Below are 18,044 nucleotides of genomic sequence, written 5' to 3'. Positions count from 1 at the left end.
TTAATTATTATTACCCCGTGGTATTGGGCTGATAATTTGTTTTCATCATTTTAAAACAATATGTGAAGTTTATAATTTTGCTACCATAATGTATGAGTGACTACTGATAATATTATATATTTGAAGACTTCATATACAACTATTAAATCTGTCATTGCAGCAATTTGGTTTTCGAGCATATATATTGTCATAAAGAAACCAACACCATCTAAAACTAGAGAAAGATGAAAGGTCTCTTAATCGTTCTTGAACAAAATTCATCGGTGGTGCTATTAGGAAGGTTCTGTTTCTGCACAATCCACCTTACTGGAAGAAGGATCTCTGCTGAGATTCCAATCAGATATCTGTGTGTAAGGTTCTGACATGTTTTGCACAAAAAGCACCTCACATGTCTAAGGGCCAAAAAATTGGCTCTGTGAACCCATTCGTCACATTTCCTGCACAAATATGCATCATCTGCCGGACAATACAATGAAGCTTGCAAACCACACAGCTCACAAGATGTTGAACAACCTCTTGTTGCAGCAAATGAAGAATTCCCTTCAGGTGGTAAGCTTCTGCATGAACCACCAAGCTTTTTCCCTTCCACGCCTTTGCACATTTTCAGAAGCTAAATTTTATGATTCTAAGAGTAAGGCTTGGTTTCTTAAACAAGTGTTATATATAGAGCCTGGTATATAGGGTTAGTTGAGTTAGTGGCCTTGATGACAACTCGTCATCTTGAATCACATGCATGTTCCTTGAATGAATTCTTGTGGACAAGGAGAAGAATGCACACTGCGTCACGTAATCATCAGTGTTTTATTTTATTTTTCAACCCCATTATTTATTTGTCCTTTTCCAATCATGCATGCCATGGTGCCAAATAATTCATTTACATTGAGTTTTAATTCTAGATCCACATTTCTAAACTATGATTCTCATAAAAAAACAGATTTTAAATCAATTTTAATTTTACAATCGGTTTATAAAATAAAATTTTTATCCATTTATATATTGTATGATATCTTTAATATGAGATTTTTAATATTATTTAAATTATTTTTAGGGAAGTTTTAATAGTTGAAGCTAATTTAGATACATGTTATATATATATATATATATATATATATATATATATATATATATATATATATATATATATATATATATATATATATATATATATATATATATATATATATATATATATATAACCACCTTAAACAAATCAAACTAATATATTAGTAAAAGAGAAAAAAAAAAGAGAGAGAGAATTTATGAGTCCATTGTAGTGACAAGTTGAAAGGAAGTTAAATATGATATGGACAATGATATTTTGACAACACTTTTTGACAATTTTTTTAGAACGGGACACGTGTCATCATTTTATTGGTCCATTTGAATTTATGTTTAAAAAATATTTAAAACAGACCAATCACAAGCTGTCACGTATGTATTGTCAAAAAGTTGTTAAAAAAGTGTTGTTAAAAAATTTTTTCCATATGATACATACATATATAATTTTGGAATGAAAATCGTGAGTCCTACTTTATGTCATTGAATCCAAGCTAAATGGGGGTTCTAAAAGATTAATTCTATGGTCTAGAATTAGCAACTTTTTAATGTGTGACTAAACAAGGGCCATTTGTTTCGTTGTATATGGCCACGTGAAATAGAAACCCGTTTGATTTATATATGTCTTACATATTGGTAGAAGACTTTTGTCTTTTTGTGACTTTCTTGTGTTACACGTTTGGTTCCAGAATCTCGTATACGAAGCTACAAGGGCAAAATGTGTCCTTGTCCACACATTGTTCTTGAGGACACCAAGGTATTATAATCCACATATATGCTCGAAAACTAAGTAGCTTTCACCCAATTTCATTACGAGGAGGTGGTGAAAAGTGACTGGATCCAAAGAAACGCAAAGTTCATGACAATGAAGACGAGTGTTTTTGTGATTTTGATGACTGTATATAGTACAATAATGCAAGTCTTAGTCTCTTACCATTCAGCATGGTACGTGGCACAACAGACAACCGCTAAAAGGCGAATGACATTTCTTGTTGATTCATAGCAAATTATGGAATAGAACAAGAAAATCAAGTATTCTCAATACAGAAAACCCCACTTGAATCTGCTAACAAGTGAGTGTGCATAAGCAGTGAAAAAACTCAAATACTAACAAGTTAATTACATGCTGAATTGAAGTTTCATGTTTAGCCATGCAATCTATACCTGTATACGCAAGGAGGAAGGAACAATTTAAATGTCTACAGATTTTATACTCGTTGGTCTGAGTTTCGACATCTAATAAAAGATTTCACATTGAGTTTTTGATAGGTCTTTCATTAAGAAAGATTCACAGGTGAGGATACAGTCCTAATGAGAGATGAAAAATGAATTCAATCCACCTAACACATAAGAGATTGATTACATTTCTAACAAAAAAATCATAATACGTTAATCAATCTTCTTTCTTATAAAGTGTTAAAATTACTCATACTTAGAATTACACTTACCATAATATTTTCAATTTTTTATTACGTTTTTTAAAAAGTTAAATGTGATTTCAACTTGTGAAAAAAATTTGCAATTAAATCCTTTTTAGTTATGATGTTAATTTTTTAACGGTCTAGTTGACAAAGACGTGTTAAAATATTTGAGTACGTGGCATGTGAGGGTGAAATGAATAGTAAAATAATTGGGGAAGAAAAGTTAGGGTTCGAGAGAAATGTGACTGTGGAGACCAAAAGAATCGTAGACATTTTCTGGGATTTCTTCTCTTTGGCCTCATTGTGCAATTTATCAGCTTTTCTCAGTGAACTCCACGACCCTGTCTTGTTCCCACCCAATCTAAACACAGGCCTTGCAGTCTCTAAGTCAGCAACATTCACAGACCTCAATCTGGGACCCGACATTCACACAATTTTTTTCTTCTTCAATTCACCACTCACCCCTTCAGATGACTCTTTAAGCTCTAACTATCCACTTTCTGAAGCTTAAGACGTAATAGAAAAGGCATAAGCATTTGAAACTTTCATCGAACACTTGGCATACGGTAACGAGGGTTTCTAAACAGATCTCAGAATTTCCACTGAACTGGGTATCACTTAAATCACATCCAAAACCCGCAATTTGACAGACATTGAAACACGAAACCGCTTTCCTCCCTGACCAGATTCCGAAATCAGCTCAAAAGCCAAAAAGGTTGGAGTCGGTGGCGGAAGCTGCAGACACAACATGATCAAGGTGTTGACCCTTGTGAGCAGAGCCATGATTTAATCCCAAATCGTGATTTCTCTCGAACTCTAATTTTTTTCCCCAATTTTTTTTAAACTTCATTTCACCCTCACACAACCACACTCTCAGATATTTTAACACATCATTGTGTTTTGTCCATGATGTTAGCTCCACTGTTAAAAAAATTAACACCGTGACAAAATGATTTAATTGCAAATTTTTTTCACAAATTGGGATAACATTTAACTTTTTAAGAAATGTAGGACATATTTGAACATTCCTCCCTTTTCGAGGAACCAAAAGAAATTTTAAACCTTATTAAAAATACAATACCCATGAAATGTGAATAGATCTCTCAATTTAACCTATTTCACACCATTGAGCCCATGATTCACATGAATGCAAAAATCATGCCAATTTACACCACAAGCATGAATTGTCCTCATTTGTCTAAAATAAATGTCAAAGATCATTTACTAAATTGGTGAAGTTTATATTTGTTCACATCAAAGTAGAATGTTAACCTAAAATTCTAATGTTTTTAAAGAACAAAAAAAAAATACCCATTGAATAAAACCTATTTTATTTATTAATACTTTTCTAAGTTTTTTTAGTAAAACGTTGGTGTAATGCAAATCGTTAGGATAAAATGAATCTTATAAGTAAAAGTAAGTTAAAGAATGGTTTACTATCCCTGATGGTCCCTATTTTGGTCAAGTGAGCTCGATTTGGTCTCAGTTTTTTTTTCTGTTTAATGTTGTCCTAAAGAATGTAATTTTTGTTCAATATGGTCCTTTTTGCAAACAACTTTAAATTGCTAACGGTAGACAGTCTAGGTTGCAGGAGACTGTTGAGATGACATTTAACTGTCCACGTGGATTCCCTTTAGGCACAGTGAGGTGGATTCTGAAAGAAATGTCATTTATTTAATGAAACCCAATTTTTGATGAGGGTGGATAGTGAAATTAGGGTTTTTTACTTTACTTTAGTGAAAGCCAAAGTGAGTTCGAAGTTAACCAATCTTCTCCCCAATCTTGGTGGTTGAAGAGCCATGTTTGCATCCCAATCTTCTTCTTCTTCTTGCAATAGCTTCGGCCACCGAAGTTTTCATTCCTCACATGGTGGTGGTTCAATGGGAGTAGGGATAATCCCCATTTGCAATTGTGGTGAGATGACAGTAGTAAAAATGACTAGAACTTCAAAGAATGCTGGAAGATATTTTTTGGATTGTCGTAACTATAAGGTGATATGAATAAAAGCATTTCTAATTAAAGCCTATTTTCTTTATGTGTCTGTAATTAACATTGTGTTTGATGAATAAGAAAGTGGACATAATAATGTGATGTCTTGTAACTATTTCAAGTGGTGCAATTAAGAAAATGTTGATGAAAGGGATGTTATCATTGGTAGTCAAAGAAGGAAGATTTGTGATATGGAGAAGACAGTGAAGGCTTTGAAGAGAAGGATCCAATTCTTAGTAGCAGTGGTGTATGTTCTTAGTGTATTGATCATAGTTATGTTGGGTGTTTTTAGGTTGATGTGTTGAAAGTGTGTTTTTAGGTTGTGGTGCATGATGCCATTAATTTTGCCCTACGAGCTTTAGATATTGTGACATATGTATTCTATTTCCTCAAAGCTTTTGATTATATTTCATTTATCTTCAAATTTGCATTTTCAAGTAACGTAGTATCTAATGTCTCACTCAACCACTTAGCATTCATCATTTTGATATTGAATTGCCTACTGCAAATGTGGGTATCTAATATTTTTCTTAATTGCCATGTTCTACATCCTTCTAAATATCCACAATAAGCCATCTTGGACATTTTTTTTGGGCACCCAAGCATCTCACTCGTACCCTTCTGTTGTCATTCTTAACAAACTTCAAATTCCTCCCCCCATGGATGACATAACTTCTTACAGCCTCCATAAACTCATTTTTATCACTAAACTTTGTTCCCATTTCCCACTTGTATTCTGACATATTTCTTTGTCTAAACATATGTCTCAAATGGACCACAATTTTGCCTTTCATCACCTTCATCCTTACTTCCACTTTCTTTTGGACTATCCAAAAATTCTGAGTCCCACTCATCATCAGACAACCCTCTGTCATTTGGGTTTCTCTACCTATGTGCATTGTCACGTGTGTCTAAATCACAGTTGATTTCATTTTCACTAACTTCTATTGACACAAACCCTTGTATGTCATTATCTACTAGTCCTTCATCAATATTTACATTAACATCAACTAGTCCTTCATCCACTTCTTCTTCATCAACTACTCCATGAGGAACTTAACCATGCACCACCCCTGCATCATCATCTTGAATTGAAAACTAAATTCTTCAATGACTACTTTTTCCTCCCCTACCCGTGTTGTTCAATAACAACTTCCACCTCCTCCACCCCAACGTGTTGTTTAACCATATCCTCCCCCTGCTCGTTCACTTCATCCTCCACCTGCACAACCACTTCATCATCCACCCTTGCACAACCGCTTCTTCATCCTCCACATGCACAACCACTTCATCATCCACCATTTGCACAACCACTTGATCATCCTCCACCTACATAACCATTTCATCATCCTTCCCCTGCACCTCCACTTTATCATCCGCATTCCCACCTACATGGCCACCTTCACTCTCTATACTTGGAAGACAGAGCAAATGAATTTCTTCATTTAATTCACTTTGAACAATAATCTCTAGCTCGTCATCCACACCGTGGACCACAAACATGTGAACTTCCCCAAAATACTTGGCAACGTTTACCATGTTCATTGCATCTCTGTCATCATACAACTTATGCAGAATATTTTGAATGCAATAAAATAACTCAAACACTTTAATATACCTCAACTCTTTAATGGAATCTACCACTTCGAAATAACTCCATTTGTTACGGTTCACACTCCAATAAGTGACTTCCCCACCAACATATTCAAAAGGTATATCCTTTACCAAGGTTCCACCATGGTGGACCACAACATTAAATCTCTCCTCAGACATTCCAAATGCAAGCCTACAAAATGAACTTTATGGGCATGGGACCTCTATGGAAACGCTAAAAGTAACTGCTATTTACGCTAAAATAACTACTAAACCGTATGGAAAACAATAAACAATAAACCAACAATCAATAATCAACCACACAAACCAATTATAATATGTTACACAACAATTCCCTAAACAGTTCGCACAATTTTTCAACAGAATCTAAACTTTGGAAAAAATCTAACATTCACATTTTGACGTGTGCATAAAATGTTACAGAGGAATGACACAACACAGAGGTTAGATTACGAGATTACGACGCATACACGACTGCCAAAGATTAATGCTTCCAATTTCAATTGGGCGTCACTGATGTTCTTCCCAATCTTCTTGATTTCGCTACCAAACCACGCAAGAACATTGATTCTCAACACCCTTAATTTAATTTTCAAAACAAAAACCCTAATATCTGCAATTGCAATTTCAAAATGATTAAATCCACCTCAATGTGCCTGAAGAGAATCCACATGGGTAGTTAAATGCCATCTCAACAGTGTTGTGCATACTTGAACTGTCTGCCTTTAACAATTTAAATGCCGTTTGCGAAATGGACCAAATTGAACAAAAATTACATTCTTTAGGACAACATTGAACAGAAAAAAAACTGGAACCAAATCGAATGCACATGACGAAAATAGGGACCATTAAGGGTATTAAGCCTTAAAGAATAAATCAATGTAATTATTTCCTGGATTATGATATCTTAACAACTTTTTTTAATAGCTTTTTGACAATAGATTATATATTACTGTTTTATTAGTCTGTATATTTGAAACGGGCCAATCACGAGCTACCACATAAACGATTGTAAAAAAGTTGTCAAAAAAAGTTGTTAAAAATCTTTTTCCTTATTTCCTTACAATTGATTTTAGTGATCAAAAGATGACATTTCATTGATTTTGGATGGCATTGTTATTTGGAAAATGTCTTTTTAACAATTTTTTTTTTTACAACTTTTTTACAACGCTTACGTGATAACTAGTGATTCGTTCGTTTTAAATATACGAGTTAATAAAATAGTGACACATAGTCTATTGTTAAAAAATTGTTAAAAAATTAACATATCATATTCCTTCTTGCTTTAGCCATGTTTCTTACTTAGCTTGCAGTTGAAATACAAGTGAAAATATCATAGGCAAAAACGAGAAGAAAATAATGCCAAGTTTAGATTGTTTCAATGATGTAAACCACTCATCAAACCTTTCAAGTACATTTAAAAGTAAGAGGAAACAAGTCTTCCTCGTCTCTGACCTCATTCCAAATACACGCCCTTACGACTTCAAATATATGTTAAGTGGATCCAGGACTGAGCAGAGAAGTAATAAAAATTACTCGAACGAAAATCTGACCAACCCGATTTGCAAATGGCGGAGAAACTCCAAAAAAAAGAACAAATAACTTACACCTAGGATGACAGTCTCACCCTAACTCTGTTTCAATCTATTTTACATAGAGTTTTGGAGATTGAGACTTTAGAAAAGTCTCCTGTTGAGTAGGCCCCAAAAATAAAACTTAGTTTTAAATTAATCAAGTCAACGAGTGAGGGGCTCAAATAACAGATTTAAATGAAATAACAGCTTTAAAATAATCAAGCCCATGTGAAGTCTTTGGGTTTAGCCCGACACGGCCCACTAAAAAAAGAAAAAAAATCCATTTCCCAGAGTAGGAAGAAAGAAGCGTAGACGTAGAAGTAGAAGCGTGACGAAAACTTGCTGCTACTGATTCCTTTCTTCCGTCATCACAGGTTTGCAAAAGTAACCGTCACTTGGCGGTTTTTTTTGTCCCTCTTTTTCCCACTGCAACCACCGTTAATTAAACTAAAAGCGATGTTCAAACGAAGAAAAAAGGATCAGAGTTTTAGTAGTGATAGCAGTGCCTCAGATACAGCGATGCCTCCTTTTCCTCACGTCAGAACAACTCCAACACCTTCATTCAAATCCTTCCTCTTGATGCTCTCCATTCTCCTCAACCTCTACCTCCTCTTCCTCACGTGGGCCCCATCATCCGCGCCACTTACCTCACCCACTCGCATCACCACCCTCTCCCCGACCACGCGCCGCCACCTCCTTTTCTCCGTCGCCTCCTCCTCCCTCTCATGGCCTCGCCGCCTCCCCTACCTCCGCCTCTGGTACTCCCCCAACTCCACCCGCGCCCTCGCTTTCCTCGACAAACCACCGCCACTTCCTCTCAACTCCTCCTCCTCCGCCTCCTTTTCTCCGCCGGTCGTGATCTCCGCTGATACCTCCGCGTTCCCCTATACTTTCCGCGGGGGGCTGAGGTCTGCGATTCGAGTGGCGCGAGCTGTGAAGGAGGCCGTGGATCGTAATGAGACAGACGTGCGGTGGTTCGTGTTTGGCGACGACGACACGGTGTTCTTCGTCGACAACGTGGTTCGGGCGCTAGCGCGGTACGACCACCGCCGGTGGTTCTACGTCGGGAGCAACTCCGAGAGCTACGAGCAGAACGTGAAGTACTCGTTCCAGATGGCGTTCGGCGGTGGCGGCTTCGCGATCAGCAGTTCCCTCGCCAGGGTTTTGGCGAGGGTTTTGGACTCTTGTTTGAGGAGGTACGCACACTTGTATGGCAGCGATTCTAGGATTTATTCCTGCGTTGCTGAGCTCGGTGTTGGCTTGACTCATGAACCTGGCTTTCATCAGGTACTTTGATATTATTATTATTATTATTATTATTATTATTATTATGTTCTTTTTGGCTATTGTTTTTCTGTTACGTATGTTTTTTGTTTTTATCTATGCGCATGTGTTGGATTCGCTGGCTGTGTTATTTTCTCTTTTTTTGGTTGTTTCGATTTTTGTATGCGGGAGCAGTGAACTCAACTCTGTTGGGTTGTTTTATCACGGGGAGATTCGGCACGCTATAAGAATTTCATATAAGAAAGTTTGAAGGCGATGGGTGTGTGTGGAGTTTTTTCTTATATATTTTATATACTGCTCTTCAGAATCATTCCTATTCATTCCTACTTAAGAATCATTGTGACACTTAGCAGTAGGACCAAAGTGACGCGCGGAATCATAACAAACTCTTTGTCTCTATGCATGTGATGCTATGTATTCACCTTCGAATATGGATTGATTAGATATTAGAGTTGGAGTAATAGACAGAATTTAGTTGTTATGGCTTGTGTTACTCTCTGATTGAATTGTTCCTCCAATGTGTCTATCCAAGGTTCGAAATCTCAAAGGGAGAGACCTTCATTTAATTCTGATACTATCTTTGATATGCCGTGTAACAAAAAGGCGGAAAATGTGAAAAACGGGGTTGGTTCTCAGCGTCTCCTACAATGTGGTCAATGAAGTTCAAATCCTTTCTATAGTGAGTTATCCATATTTAAGTTTCTGACAGTGTCTCAAATAAGATTGTCTCTGAAAGAGAATACGTGAGAAACCAAAAAAGGGGAAAGGGCAGTGAGATGTGTAACCTTTATTTGTTCTTTGGTATCTTATGGGCTGTGATTTTTTGTTTTTTGGCTTTGTGCTAATGCACTGAAGAGTTAGATGTCCCATGGATTACTCGCTTACTTCCATTATGGGTGTTGGAGGCTCGTTTACAAGGACAAAACTCAGATGACAAACTGTTGGTGCGGTTTTTCTTATTAAAATAAATTTTTTTATTGGTGATTAAAGTTATCTATAATTGTCGAGATAAAATGGAAACTTTTATTGGAGAACATTATCAACAGTATTGTGTCAAGGTTGTCTGTAGATACCAGCAATTACGAACATGAAAATGATAATGTGCATCAGTTTCTATTTTCCTGGCTGCATTCAATGGTTGTGTGCATAGCTTACATCTATTTAGTTGCTGAAGTTTTAAACGTACATTGGTCTCACGGCATGATAAATCTAATAATTTGGTTTAAGATTTTATCTTGTTAAATTCTTTCGCATTTCAAACAAACATCATAGGGGTAGCATGAGTATGTTGTCTAGGTTTTAAGTTTGATACTTTTGCTGGAATGTGCTTAGGCTTCTTGAGTTCTATAGTTGAGGAGCATTCTTTTATCTTCTGATTAAGACCTAAAAGAAGTATAATGATAGGCTCTTTCGGAATCACTATTTATCCATTTTGTTTCGCCAGTTGGACATGCGGGGGAATTTGTTCGGGATGCTAGCTGCACATCCATTATCTCCGTTGTTGTCCCTTCATCACTTGGAAGCAATGGAGCCCATATTTCCCGACATGGACAGAGTACAGGCTTTGGAACATCTTGTTGCCGCTGCAAATGTAGATCCTGCCAGGATCCTGCAGCAAACTGTCTGCTATGATCAGTCAAATTCTTTGACTTTCTCTGTTTCTTGGGGTTTTGCTATCCAAGTTTATCAAGGAAATGAACTTTTACCTGACCTCCTTTCGGTGCAGAGAACTTTTGTTCCATGGAGGAGGGGTAGTAAAGTCAATGCCAATTTCATGTTTAACACCAGAGACTATCTCAGAGATCCTTGTAAAAGGCCTTCAGTATTTTTCTTGAAAAGTGCTACATCTCATAAAAGGGGCATTTGGAGCAGTTACAGTAGGCATGATGTTGGGAACTGCTTTGAATCCAATGTTAGACAGCTCGAGCGGATCATAGTTTTTTCACGGAAGCTGGAGCTTAACATTGACCAGGTTTTTTTAAGTTAATCTTAGTAATGGTTATTTCAAATTTGTGATTTTGTCTGTATTCTTATTTTAGTTATTAAAATTTATATTGTTTATTGGGTCTTAACACAGATGAATGCTCCCCGTCGTCAGTGCTGTAGCGTTTTACCACCATCTACTAATGATACAACCAATCTTCACATTAGACAGTGTGAAATCGATGAACTGATCTCCATGCAATCATAGCATTCTTTTCCGGAGTGGCTTCCTTTCAAAGCTTTGGAAATTTCATGAGCATGAATGTTCGTGTTGTAGGTGATATAAGGCGGATGCGGCTTCTTTTTGGTTGATCTTATACATTGTTTTGAGAGAGGTTGTGCGGAACTTGATTCTTTTCTATTTCTTAAAGTTGAAGAGAAGGTAAACGCAAATATTCTTTAGTGCTAATTTGCAGTAGTTATTGAACAATGGGTGCCTCCACCGAGCAGCTAGTACTATGCTACAAACTTTATATTTCTGAAAAACACTCTAATTATACCCTGCCTTTCCTGATTTCTATTTCCCCCATCCTCTTTGCAGGAGAGAAAGATCCCTGTCCTCATTGTTGAAGAAAAATTATCAAAGCTCAAAGAGGTCTCACCGGTGTGATCAAACCCCTCACAGGCTTTTGGTTTACTGGAGAAGTTATCAAACCCCAGCACTTGCACGTAACAGTACACGTTTTATCCACTTCTGATATCCAAAATTGCAGGTAGTTTCTCCTGGTATTTGGAGTGTGATAACCTCAGTGAAGGGTCCAATTTTAATTTGTAACGTGATCACCACAAGGACCACGTCTGAAAGTTTTGTAAATTAAATTCTACCTAATTATTTGCCGGCTGCGTGCGTATAAACATTAGAGTCTGTTAGAAGTACGTTTAGAAATATTTTAACTCAAATGATTATTTTTTCATGCATACAAGATATGAATACTTTATTTTACATTTGTGCCTAAAGATGTATCTCAATTATAAAGTTTTATTTCATTTCCGAGTTACGTTGACTTCTAAAGTTCCACGCGGTCCCATTCCCGGTATCTCGCAAAAACTTGCAAACTGTCCTTTTTTTTCCCGTGTGATATAAATAGAAATATCAAAACCTCGCTGATTTTTTTTTTTAATTTATTGTTTATTCCAGGAGGTGTATAATACAATCTACAATTAATACTATTTATGCATTATACTGCATGAATGCTCTAGAACAAAAACGGATGTACAACCGTTAAGAGATTTTGTGAGTTGTAACTTGTAATATAGGCTTCAATGTGAAGGAGCAAAACGGAAAAGTAAAAGTGAAAAACGCACAATCAGGTAGAAAGGCAAAACGTTCGCGTAAAAGCTTAAAACAACGCTGGAATCGTGCTTTGGTGCCTAAATTGCACAACTAACGTGAACCATAGCGTTGTCTCATGCCTCCTAATTATTTTTCATGTGAGGGATGAAAGTTGGCATAACAAAGACCTTGACGTGGAAGAATAAGAGCTTAGGTGGCCTAACTCTTCAAACCCGCCAACACCTTTTTCCATTTTCTGCTGCATAGTCAATGCAAATCAATTCAACCACTTGAATCCAATAACCATCAACACCAGCCAACCGTGCGAATCTAATTGGCAGGGACACTCTGAGTTTTCTCTAACGTACCTACCCAAGTTTATACATGGAACATTAACTGCCTTAAAATCGTCAAAACAATCAGCATTCTTACGCCGTGGATCGCGGTGGATTTTCGCCACACATTACATACATACATACATCTGAACACGTCTCAAACCCTTCTAACAAACAACAGACGAACCTGTTCCTGTATTAAACCGACAATAACCCGACCCTCTTCATCTCCAGAACAGAACTAGATCCATTGTCGTCAAGATGCAGCTTTTTCACAAACCCACCAAGGCTCAAACTCTGGTTAATTTCATCTTAGTCTCTTCTTCATTCTGCGCCCTTTATCTCGTCGTGTCAGTGCTACTATTGGGGACATCAAAGGTAATACACGTGAACAAGACATCGCAGGATGTGTCCAGGCCTACCACTCTTGATCACCTTGTCTTTGGAATTGCTTCAAGCAAGAGTTCATGGGGCAAAAGGAAGGAATACGTGAAGCTTTGGTGGAACAACATCAACAGCACCACCAACAAAGCAATGAAGGGGTGCGTGTTCCTGGACAGCCTCCCAGATGAAGAACATGTCAGCAACGATACTTCTCTTCCTCCTCTTTGTGTCTCTGAAGACACTTCAAGGTTTCGTTTCACTCACAAGGGTGGACTTCGCTCCGCAATACGCGTTGCACGTGTTGTTACCGAGACCGTGGCAATGAACAACGATTCAGACGTGAGATGGTTCGTTTTTGGAGACGATGACACTGTTTTCTTCCCGGAGAATGTGGTGAAGACTCTTTCCAAATATGATCACAAGCTCTGGTACTACATTGGTGCACACTCTGAGGTTTATGAGCAGAACCGGGTGTTTGGTTTTGGAATGGCTTTTGGTGGGGCAGGTTTTGCTATCAGCTCCTCTCTGGCAAAGGTTTTGGCCAAGGTTTTTGATTCATGTATAGAAAGGTACCCTCATCTCTATGGAAGTGATGGAAGGGTGTACTCTTGCTTGGCAGAACTTGGGGTAGGATTAACACATGAACCCGGTTTTCACCAGGTAACAAAAATTTGAACTTTTGGTCGGCCTTGTCAGTGCATAGTGAATGATTATGATTTGATTTTAACTAGAATATACAAACAGTACAAAGGTTTGTAGATGAATTAATCTGTTAACTTTTGTGATTGTGAAACTGGATCAGGTAGATTTGAAGGGAAATACCTTTGGTTTATTGGCGGCACATCCTTTGACTCCTTTGCTTTCCCTGCATCATCCTGATTACACTGATCCAATCTTTCCAAACATGACAACCACACAAGCTCTGAAGCATTTATTTCAAGCTGTAAATGTTGATTCCCAGAGGGTGCTGCAACAGGCAATTTGCTATGACAGACGGTTTTCATGGACAGTTTCAGTTTCATGGGGCTATGCTGTTCAGGTTTTCCCAAACCATATGCTTTTGCCAGATGTTCTAAAGGTGCAAGAGACATTCAAGCAGTGGAAGAAGGGAAGTATGTTGGCAAAAACATACACTTTCAACACAAGACAACTTCACAACGACCCTTGTAAAAGATCCACCGTTTTCTTTCTAGACACTGTCTCATCTTCCAAGGATGGCACCATAAGCAGTTACAAGAAGTCTTTTCAGAATTGCTCAAACGATGCAGTGTCACCGAACAAACTGGAAATGATCAAAGTCCTCTCACAAAATTTAGACCTTGACATCAAACAGGTAACTAATATGTTAGATATCAGTCTTCACTGTTCACGGGTGCAAAAACAGTTTAAACCATAGACAGCTTTTTTAGCATGCTTCAGGGATATTAATTTTAGGAACATGGCTTGACATTGCTAACTGTCCTCACAAACTTTTCTGTTGTATTCAGTTGCTTGCTCCAAGAAGGCATTGCTGTGATGTGTTGCCCTCTACTGCCAAGGACAAAATGGAAATCGCAATCAGGGAATGCAAAGATCAGGAGTTGGTTTACAAGCACTGACAGATGGGTTGCCTGTGACTAAATCTTGATTCTTTTATTCATAATATAATGCTTGATCCGAATGAAGATAGATGAGATTACAAGAGTAGATTAATTAGAAGCTTTTGCCCAACATTTTGTATCTCCAGTGTAAAAAATACGATTATAACATGAAATTATCACCAGTTTCTATAATAGTTGTAACTTGCAAACTTCGGTTGAATCCTTCATTTCTCTACTTTTCTTTTGCCTTCTCAGTCTTTTACAATGCCCCTTTTGGAAATACACTCATACATGTTTTTTCAATGTCCCAAAATTATTCTTACAAGAACACTTTTCCATTAATTTATAATATAAGGGTTTTTTCAAGAAATAAGAAATTAAAACATTTAAATTTTTTTCATTCATTATCTTTACTTACTTTTTACTCTCTTATTTTTTTAAAACATATAAAAATTTATACTTTTATAACCATTTTATCATATTCTATCAAATGAATATAAAAATATATCATCATATTGCTGCTCTTGTTACATCTCAACCAGTCAAATTTGGATTTCTCATTGAATTTATGGTGTTATTTTTTACTTATCTGGAAAGTGTAACTACACCTGTGACACTGGTGTGGCTATAGCTTATTCATTTAATTATTTGACAATTGAGAGTAGTCTTCCTTTTTAACTACAAACTTTCAAAGAATGAAAATTTCCCAAGGAAGTATTAAACAATAGAGAAAAAAGTAGTGTGCATAACAGAGAGTGAACAATTTCTAGTATTCTTATTACCTTAGGCTCTCAACAATAAATGCATATATAATAAATGAGAGTGTTGTCATTTTTTTTTTGTGGAAATAAAGAAGTGTAATGAGTTTTCTTTATCTAAATAAACTAATTATATAATACTCTATTTTATCCCTTGCTTTAATTAATTAAATACTTGATGGAAAAGTAAGAGTTTAATTAAAAAAAATATGATTGTTATTTTGAACATTGAAAACGATATATAAATAGAACTAAGAAAATCAAATAATTAAAAAATAATCAGAGAATATATTTTATGTCCATATAATTTTTTGTGTTAATTAAAAAGGAAGGTTACTAAATTTTAAATCTTTGTCAATAAAGAAGGGTTTTATCGAAAGCTATAATCTTTCAGAAAGAGCCAAAAACCATCGGTAATTGGTCATTATCGACAGTCTTTAAGCCGTCGGTAATTCCCTTGTCGCTAACATTTACCGACGACCAAAACCTTCGGTAATTATCGAAGGGCATAAGCCTTTGGTAATTACCGAAGGGCGGAAGCCTTCGGTAACATTCGGAAGAATACAAAGTTATATTTGTATTTGTTATTCAACCACATATACCTGCATAAAGGTTCACACAACACAGACAGACCTGCAGTTTCAAACCACAAACAGATATGCATATTGTGCATCCCAAAATCATTTAATATTTGTAAAGTTCAAATTTAAGAAGTTATTTCTATAAATGAAAAATGAAACATAAAACAATAATATCATCCATTTCTAAGCAAAGATAATGTTCCAAAATCATGATGTACTAAAATTCAAATGTACTAACATCAGGATGTTCTAACAACTATGATTAAATAACAAAATAAAACTAAAAATCTACAAAGTCATCAGAATGTTCTTCATCATCCTGTTCCTCTGTAGATGGCTGGACTGGTGCGGGCTGGACTAATCTGGGCTGCTGAGGGACGGCGGGTGATGGGGAGGGTCGTGGCTGGGTCGGAGGGATGGTGGGAGGAATGTCTGAAGTTTGAGGCAGCGCTCTCATGACCAGGGACTTGAAGTTTGTAAACTCGTTTCTCAAGTCACTATATTCTTCTCTCAATTGATGGTTTTCCTGGTCACGTTGCTGTAGTAGTTGTGTCAAGCGTTGGATGGCCTCGTCAGCAAAAGTAGTGGAAGAAGAAGAAGGTTGGTGCTTCAGTGTACCTCCTTTTGATGTTGTATAGTTTACAGCAAGTTGTCCTACACCGTACACTCGCCCCTTTTTCTTCCCACCAACAATATCGACCCAACACTATGTCCTACGGATGTCGTCGTCTGCATTACTTGCATCATCCGGTGTAGGAGCTGACCCATGTTCGGATCTAACCTGTGAAAGTCTCGTAGAAAATTCTTCCTGTTAAACATTAAAAGCAACGTCAGGGAATGCTACAATAACATAATCACGTGGATTACTAATAGTAGGAGTGCTATTTGCTTACATGAGTCTTGCGAGATCTTTCATCAACGAATTCATTAGTGCCCTTGCGAACATGGGTTTGTGCAAAGACCTCGTCAACATAGACTGCCCGTCCAAGAGCTTGTGCCTATAACATAATTTCGACTTATTAGTGTAAATGAAATAGAAAATACATAAGTTATATATGAAAGAAATAGAAAAGTAAAGAAAGTTTACCATACAAATAGCATGCTCGTGAATTGTGATCGACCCAGTATGCAAGGCACCACCCTTGTCAGATGCTCTGTTCCTCTGGGCTGTAGCACACTTCTTGCGAAACTCTATTGAATTCAATGTGCAAGCAAAGAGTTCCATATGATTTTGCCTATCCAGTAAGGATGCTCTCCTGCATTTCGGGCATCCTTAAACATCTCTGAGAGTCGATGAGATGCTTTCTTGTAAGCGTTTTTGTAAGACATATAATTTACTTAGTAAAATTGGTCTTCTATTCTATTGGTATAGTTAAGAACTGAGGCGGCTTCAACTGGACAACTTCTTTCATGCATCCCATATAAAAAAAAATTCCACTTTGAATTTTGTAATCTAAAAAATAAAATTGTTTTTTGATTACACAATTAGAAAGTTATTAACTTTTGTAGTGTGTAATTTGTAATTTTTTATTATTATGCAATTTAGAAGGAAAAAGGACTTTTAAATTATATAATTCGAAAGTAAAAAACGACTTTCAAAAATTGAAGGAGATTAAAAAAAATAACTTCCAGAATTCATAGTCCAAAATTATTTAAATTTTAGATTACAAAATTTAATTTTTTTCTTTCGAATTATACCAGATGTCTTTTTTTTTAAGGAAAAAAATATTTTAAAATTGTATAATTTACAAGTCATTTTTGACTTCTGAATTGCATCAGTTTTGGAAATCTTTTCTAAAAATGACTTTGGATAAATCCAGAAGGGACAAAATTGAAATTTTGGGGTGCAATGATAAATTTATGAAGGTGCAGCCCTTGAACTGTTTATCGAGCCAATATTTTAAGTGGGCCAAGCAAATATTTTCGGTTCTATATGAGCGTTGATCCTTACCACCCAATACTCCTCCATCTTCCTACTATTTTTTATTTATTTTAAAAATACTTTATACCTTTTCATTATTATTTTTTATTTCAAAAATACTCTACATCTTCCTATTATTCTCAATAATCTTTCTATTTCTCTCTACATTAATGGAATATTCACACACCTTTTCATTATCCTCAACAATCATTCTCTTTCTCTTTGCATATGGAGCATCCACCGTGACTTAGATTTGAACTTGTGATATATTGTAAAATATAAAATTCAGAG

General features: G+C 36.3%; 3 protein-coding genes across 4 annotated transcripts; 2 read left to right on the top strand and 1 right to left on the bottom strand.

Annotated features, from left to right (window-relative positions):
• Positions 1-214: 214 nt before the first annotated feature.
• LOC106780475 (B-box domain protein 30) lies at positions 215-601 on the bottom strand. The gene has a single exon (XM_014668764.1). The coding sequence runs from the start codon at positions 599-601 to the stop codon at positions 215-217; it is 387 nt and encodes a 128-aa protein (XP_014524250.1).
• Positions 602-7,795: 7,194 nt separating this feature from the next.
• On the top strand, positions 7,796-11,778 carry LOC106780478. Of its 2 annotated transcripts, XM_022776990.1 has the most exons (5): positions 7,796-8,941; positions 10,383-10,910; positions 11,016-11,092; positions 11,199-11,303; positions 11,463-11,778. In XM_022776990.1, exons 1-4 carry the CDS (start codon positions 8,111-8,113, stop codon positions 11,200-11,202), a joined length of 1,440 nt encoding a protein of 479 aa, XP_022632711.1. In that variant the 5' UTR covers positions 7,796-8,110; the 3' UTR covers positions 11,203-11,303; positions 11,463-11,778. The 2 variants fall into 2 exon arrangements, with proteins under 2 accessions (XP_022632711.1, XP_014524253.1); XM_014668767.2 differs by having other exon boundaries at positions 7,797-8,941; positions 11,016-11,303.
• A 313-nt stretch (positions 11,779-12,091) lies between these two features.
• Positions 12,092-14,723, top strand: LOC106780474. Its single transcript, XM_022776994.1, has 3 exons — positions 12,092-13,573; positions 13,716-14,246; positions 14,401-14,723. The coding sequence occupies exons 1-3, from the start codon at positions 12,791-12,793 to the stop codon at positions 14,509-14,511; spliced, it is 1,425 nt and encodes a 474-aa protein (XP_022632715.1). The 5' UTR covers positions 12,092-12,790; the 3' UTR covers positions 14,512-14,723.
• Positions 14,724-18,044: the final 3,321 nt, after the last annotated feature.

The sequence above is a fragment of the Vigna radiata genome, unplaced genomic scaffold (assembly GCF_000741045.1).
Source record: "Vigna radiata var. radiata cultivar VC1973A unplaced genomic scaffold, Vradiata_ver6 scaffold_399, whole genome shotgun sequence".
NCBI lineage: Eukaryota > Viridiplantae > Streptophyta > Magnoliopsida > Fabales > Fabaceae > Vigna > Vigna radiata.
This window is presented reverse-complemented; position numbering and strand designations above follow the sequence as displayed.

What these genes read in the sequence shown, in the direction of transcription:
- LOC106780474 (XM_022776994.1), top strand. Translation starts at nt 12,791, where the DNA reads ATGCAGCTTTTTCACAAACCCACCAAGGCTCAAACTCTGGTTAATTTC. An exon ending in ATGAACCCGGTTTTCACCAG is followed by an intron (nt 13,574 to 13,715) that starts GTAACAAAAATT and finishes AAACTGGATCAG; the next exon opens with GTAGATTTGAAGGGAAATAC. An exon ending in TAGACCTTGACATCAAACAG is followed by an intron (nt 14,247 to 14,400) that starts GTAACTAATATG and finishes TGTTGTATTCAG; the next exon opens with TTGCTTGCTCCAAGAAGGCA.
- LOC106780478 (XM_014668767.2), top strand. Translation starts at nt 8,111, where the DNA reads ATGTTCAAACGAAGAAAAAAGGATCAGAGTTTTAGTAGTGATAGCAGT. An exon ending in ATGAACCTGGCTTTCATCAG is followed by an intron (nt 8,942 to 10,382) that starts GTACTTTGATAT and finishes TTGTTTCGCCAG; the next exon opens with TTGGACATGCGGGGGAATTT. An exon ending in TGGAGCTTAACATTGACCAG is followed by an intron (nt 10,911 to 11,015) that starts GTTTTTTTAAGT and finishes GTCTTAACACAG; the next exon opens with ATGAATGCTCCCCGTCGTCA.
- LOC106780475 (XM_014668764.1), bottom strand. Translation starts at nt 601, where the DNA reads ATGTGCAAAGGCGTGGAAGGGAAAAAGCTTGGTGGTTCATGCAGAAGC.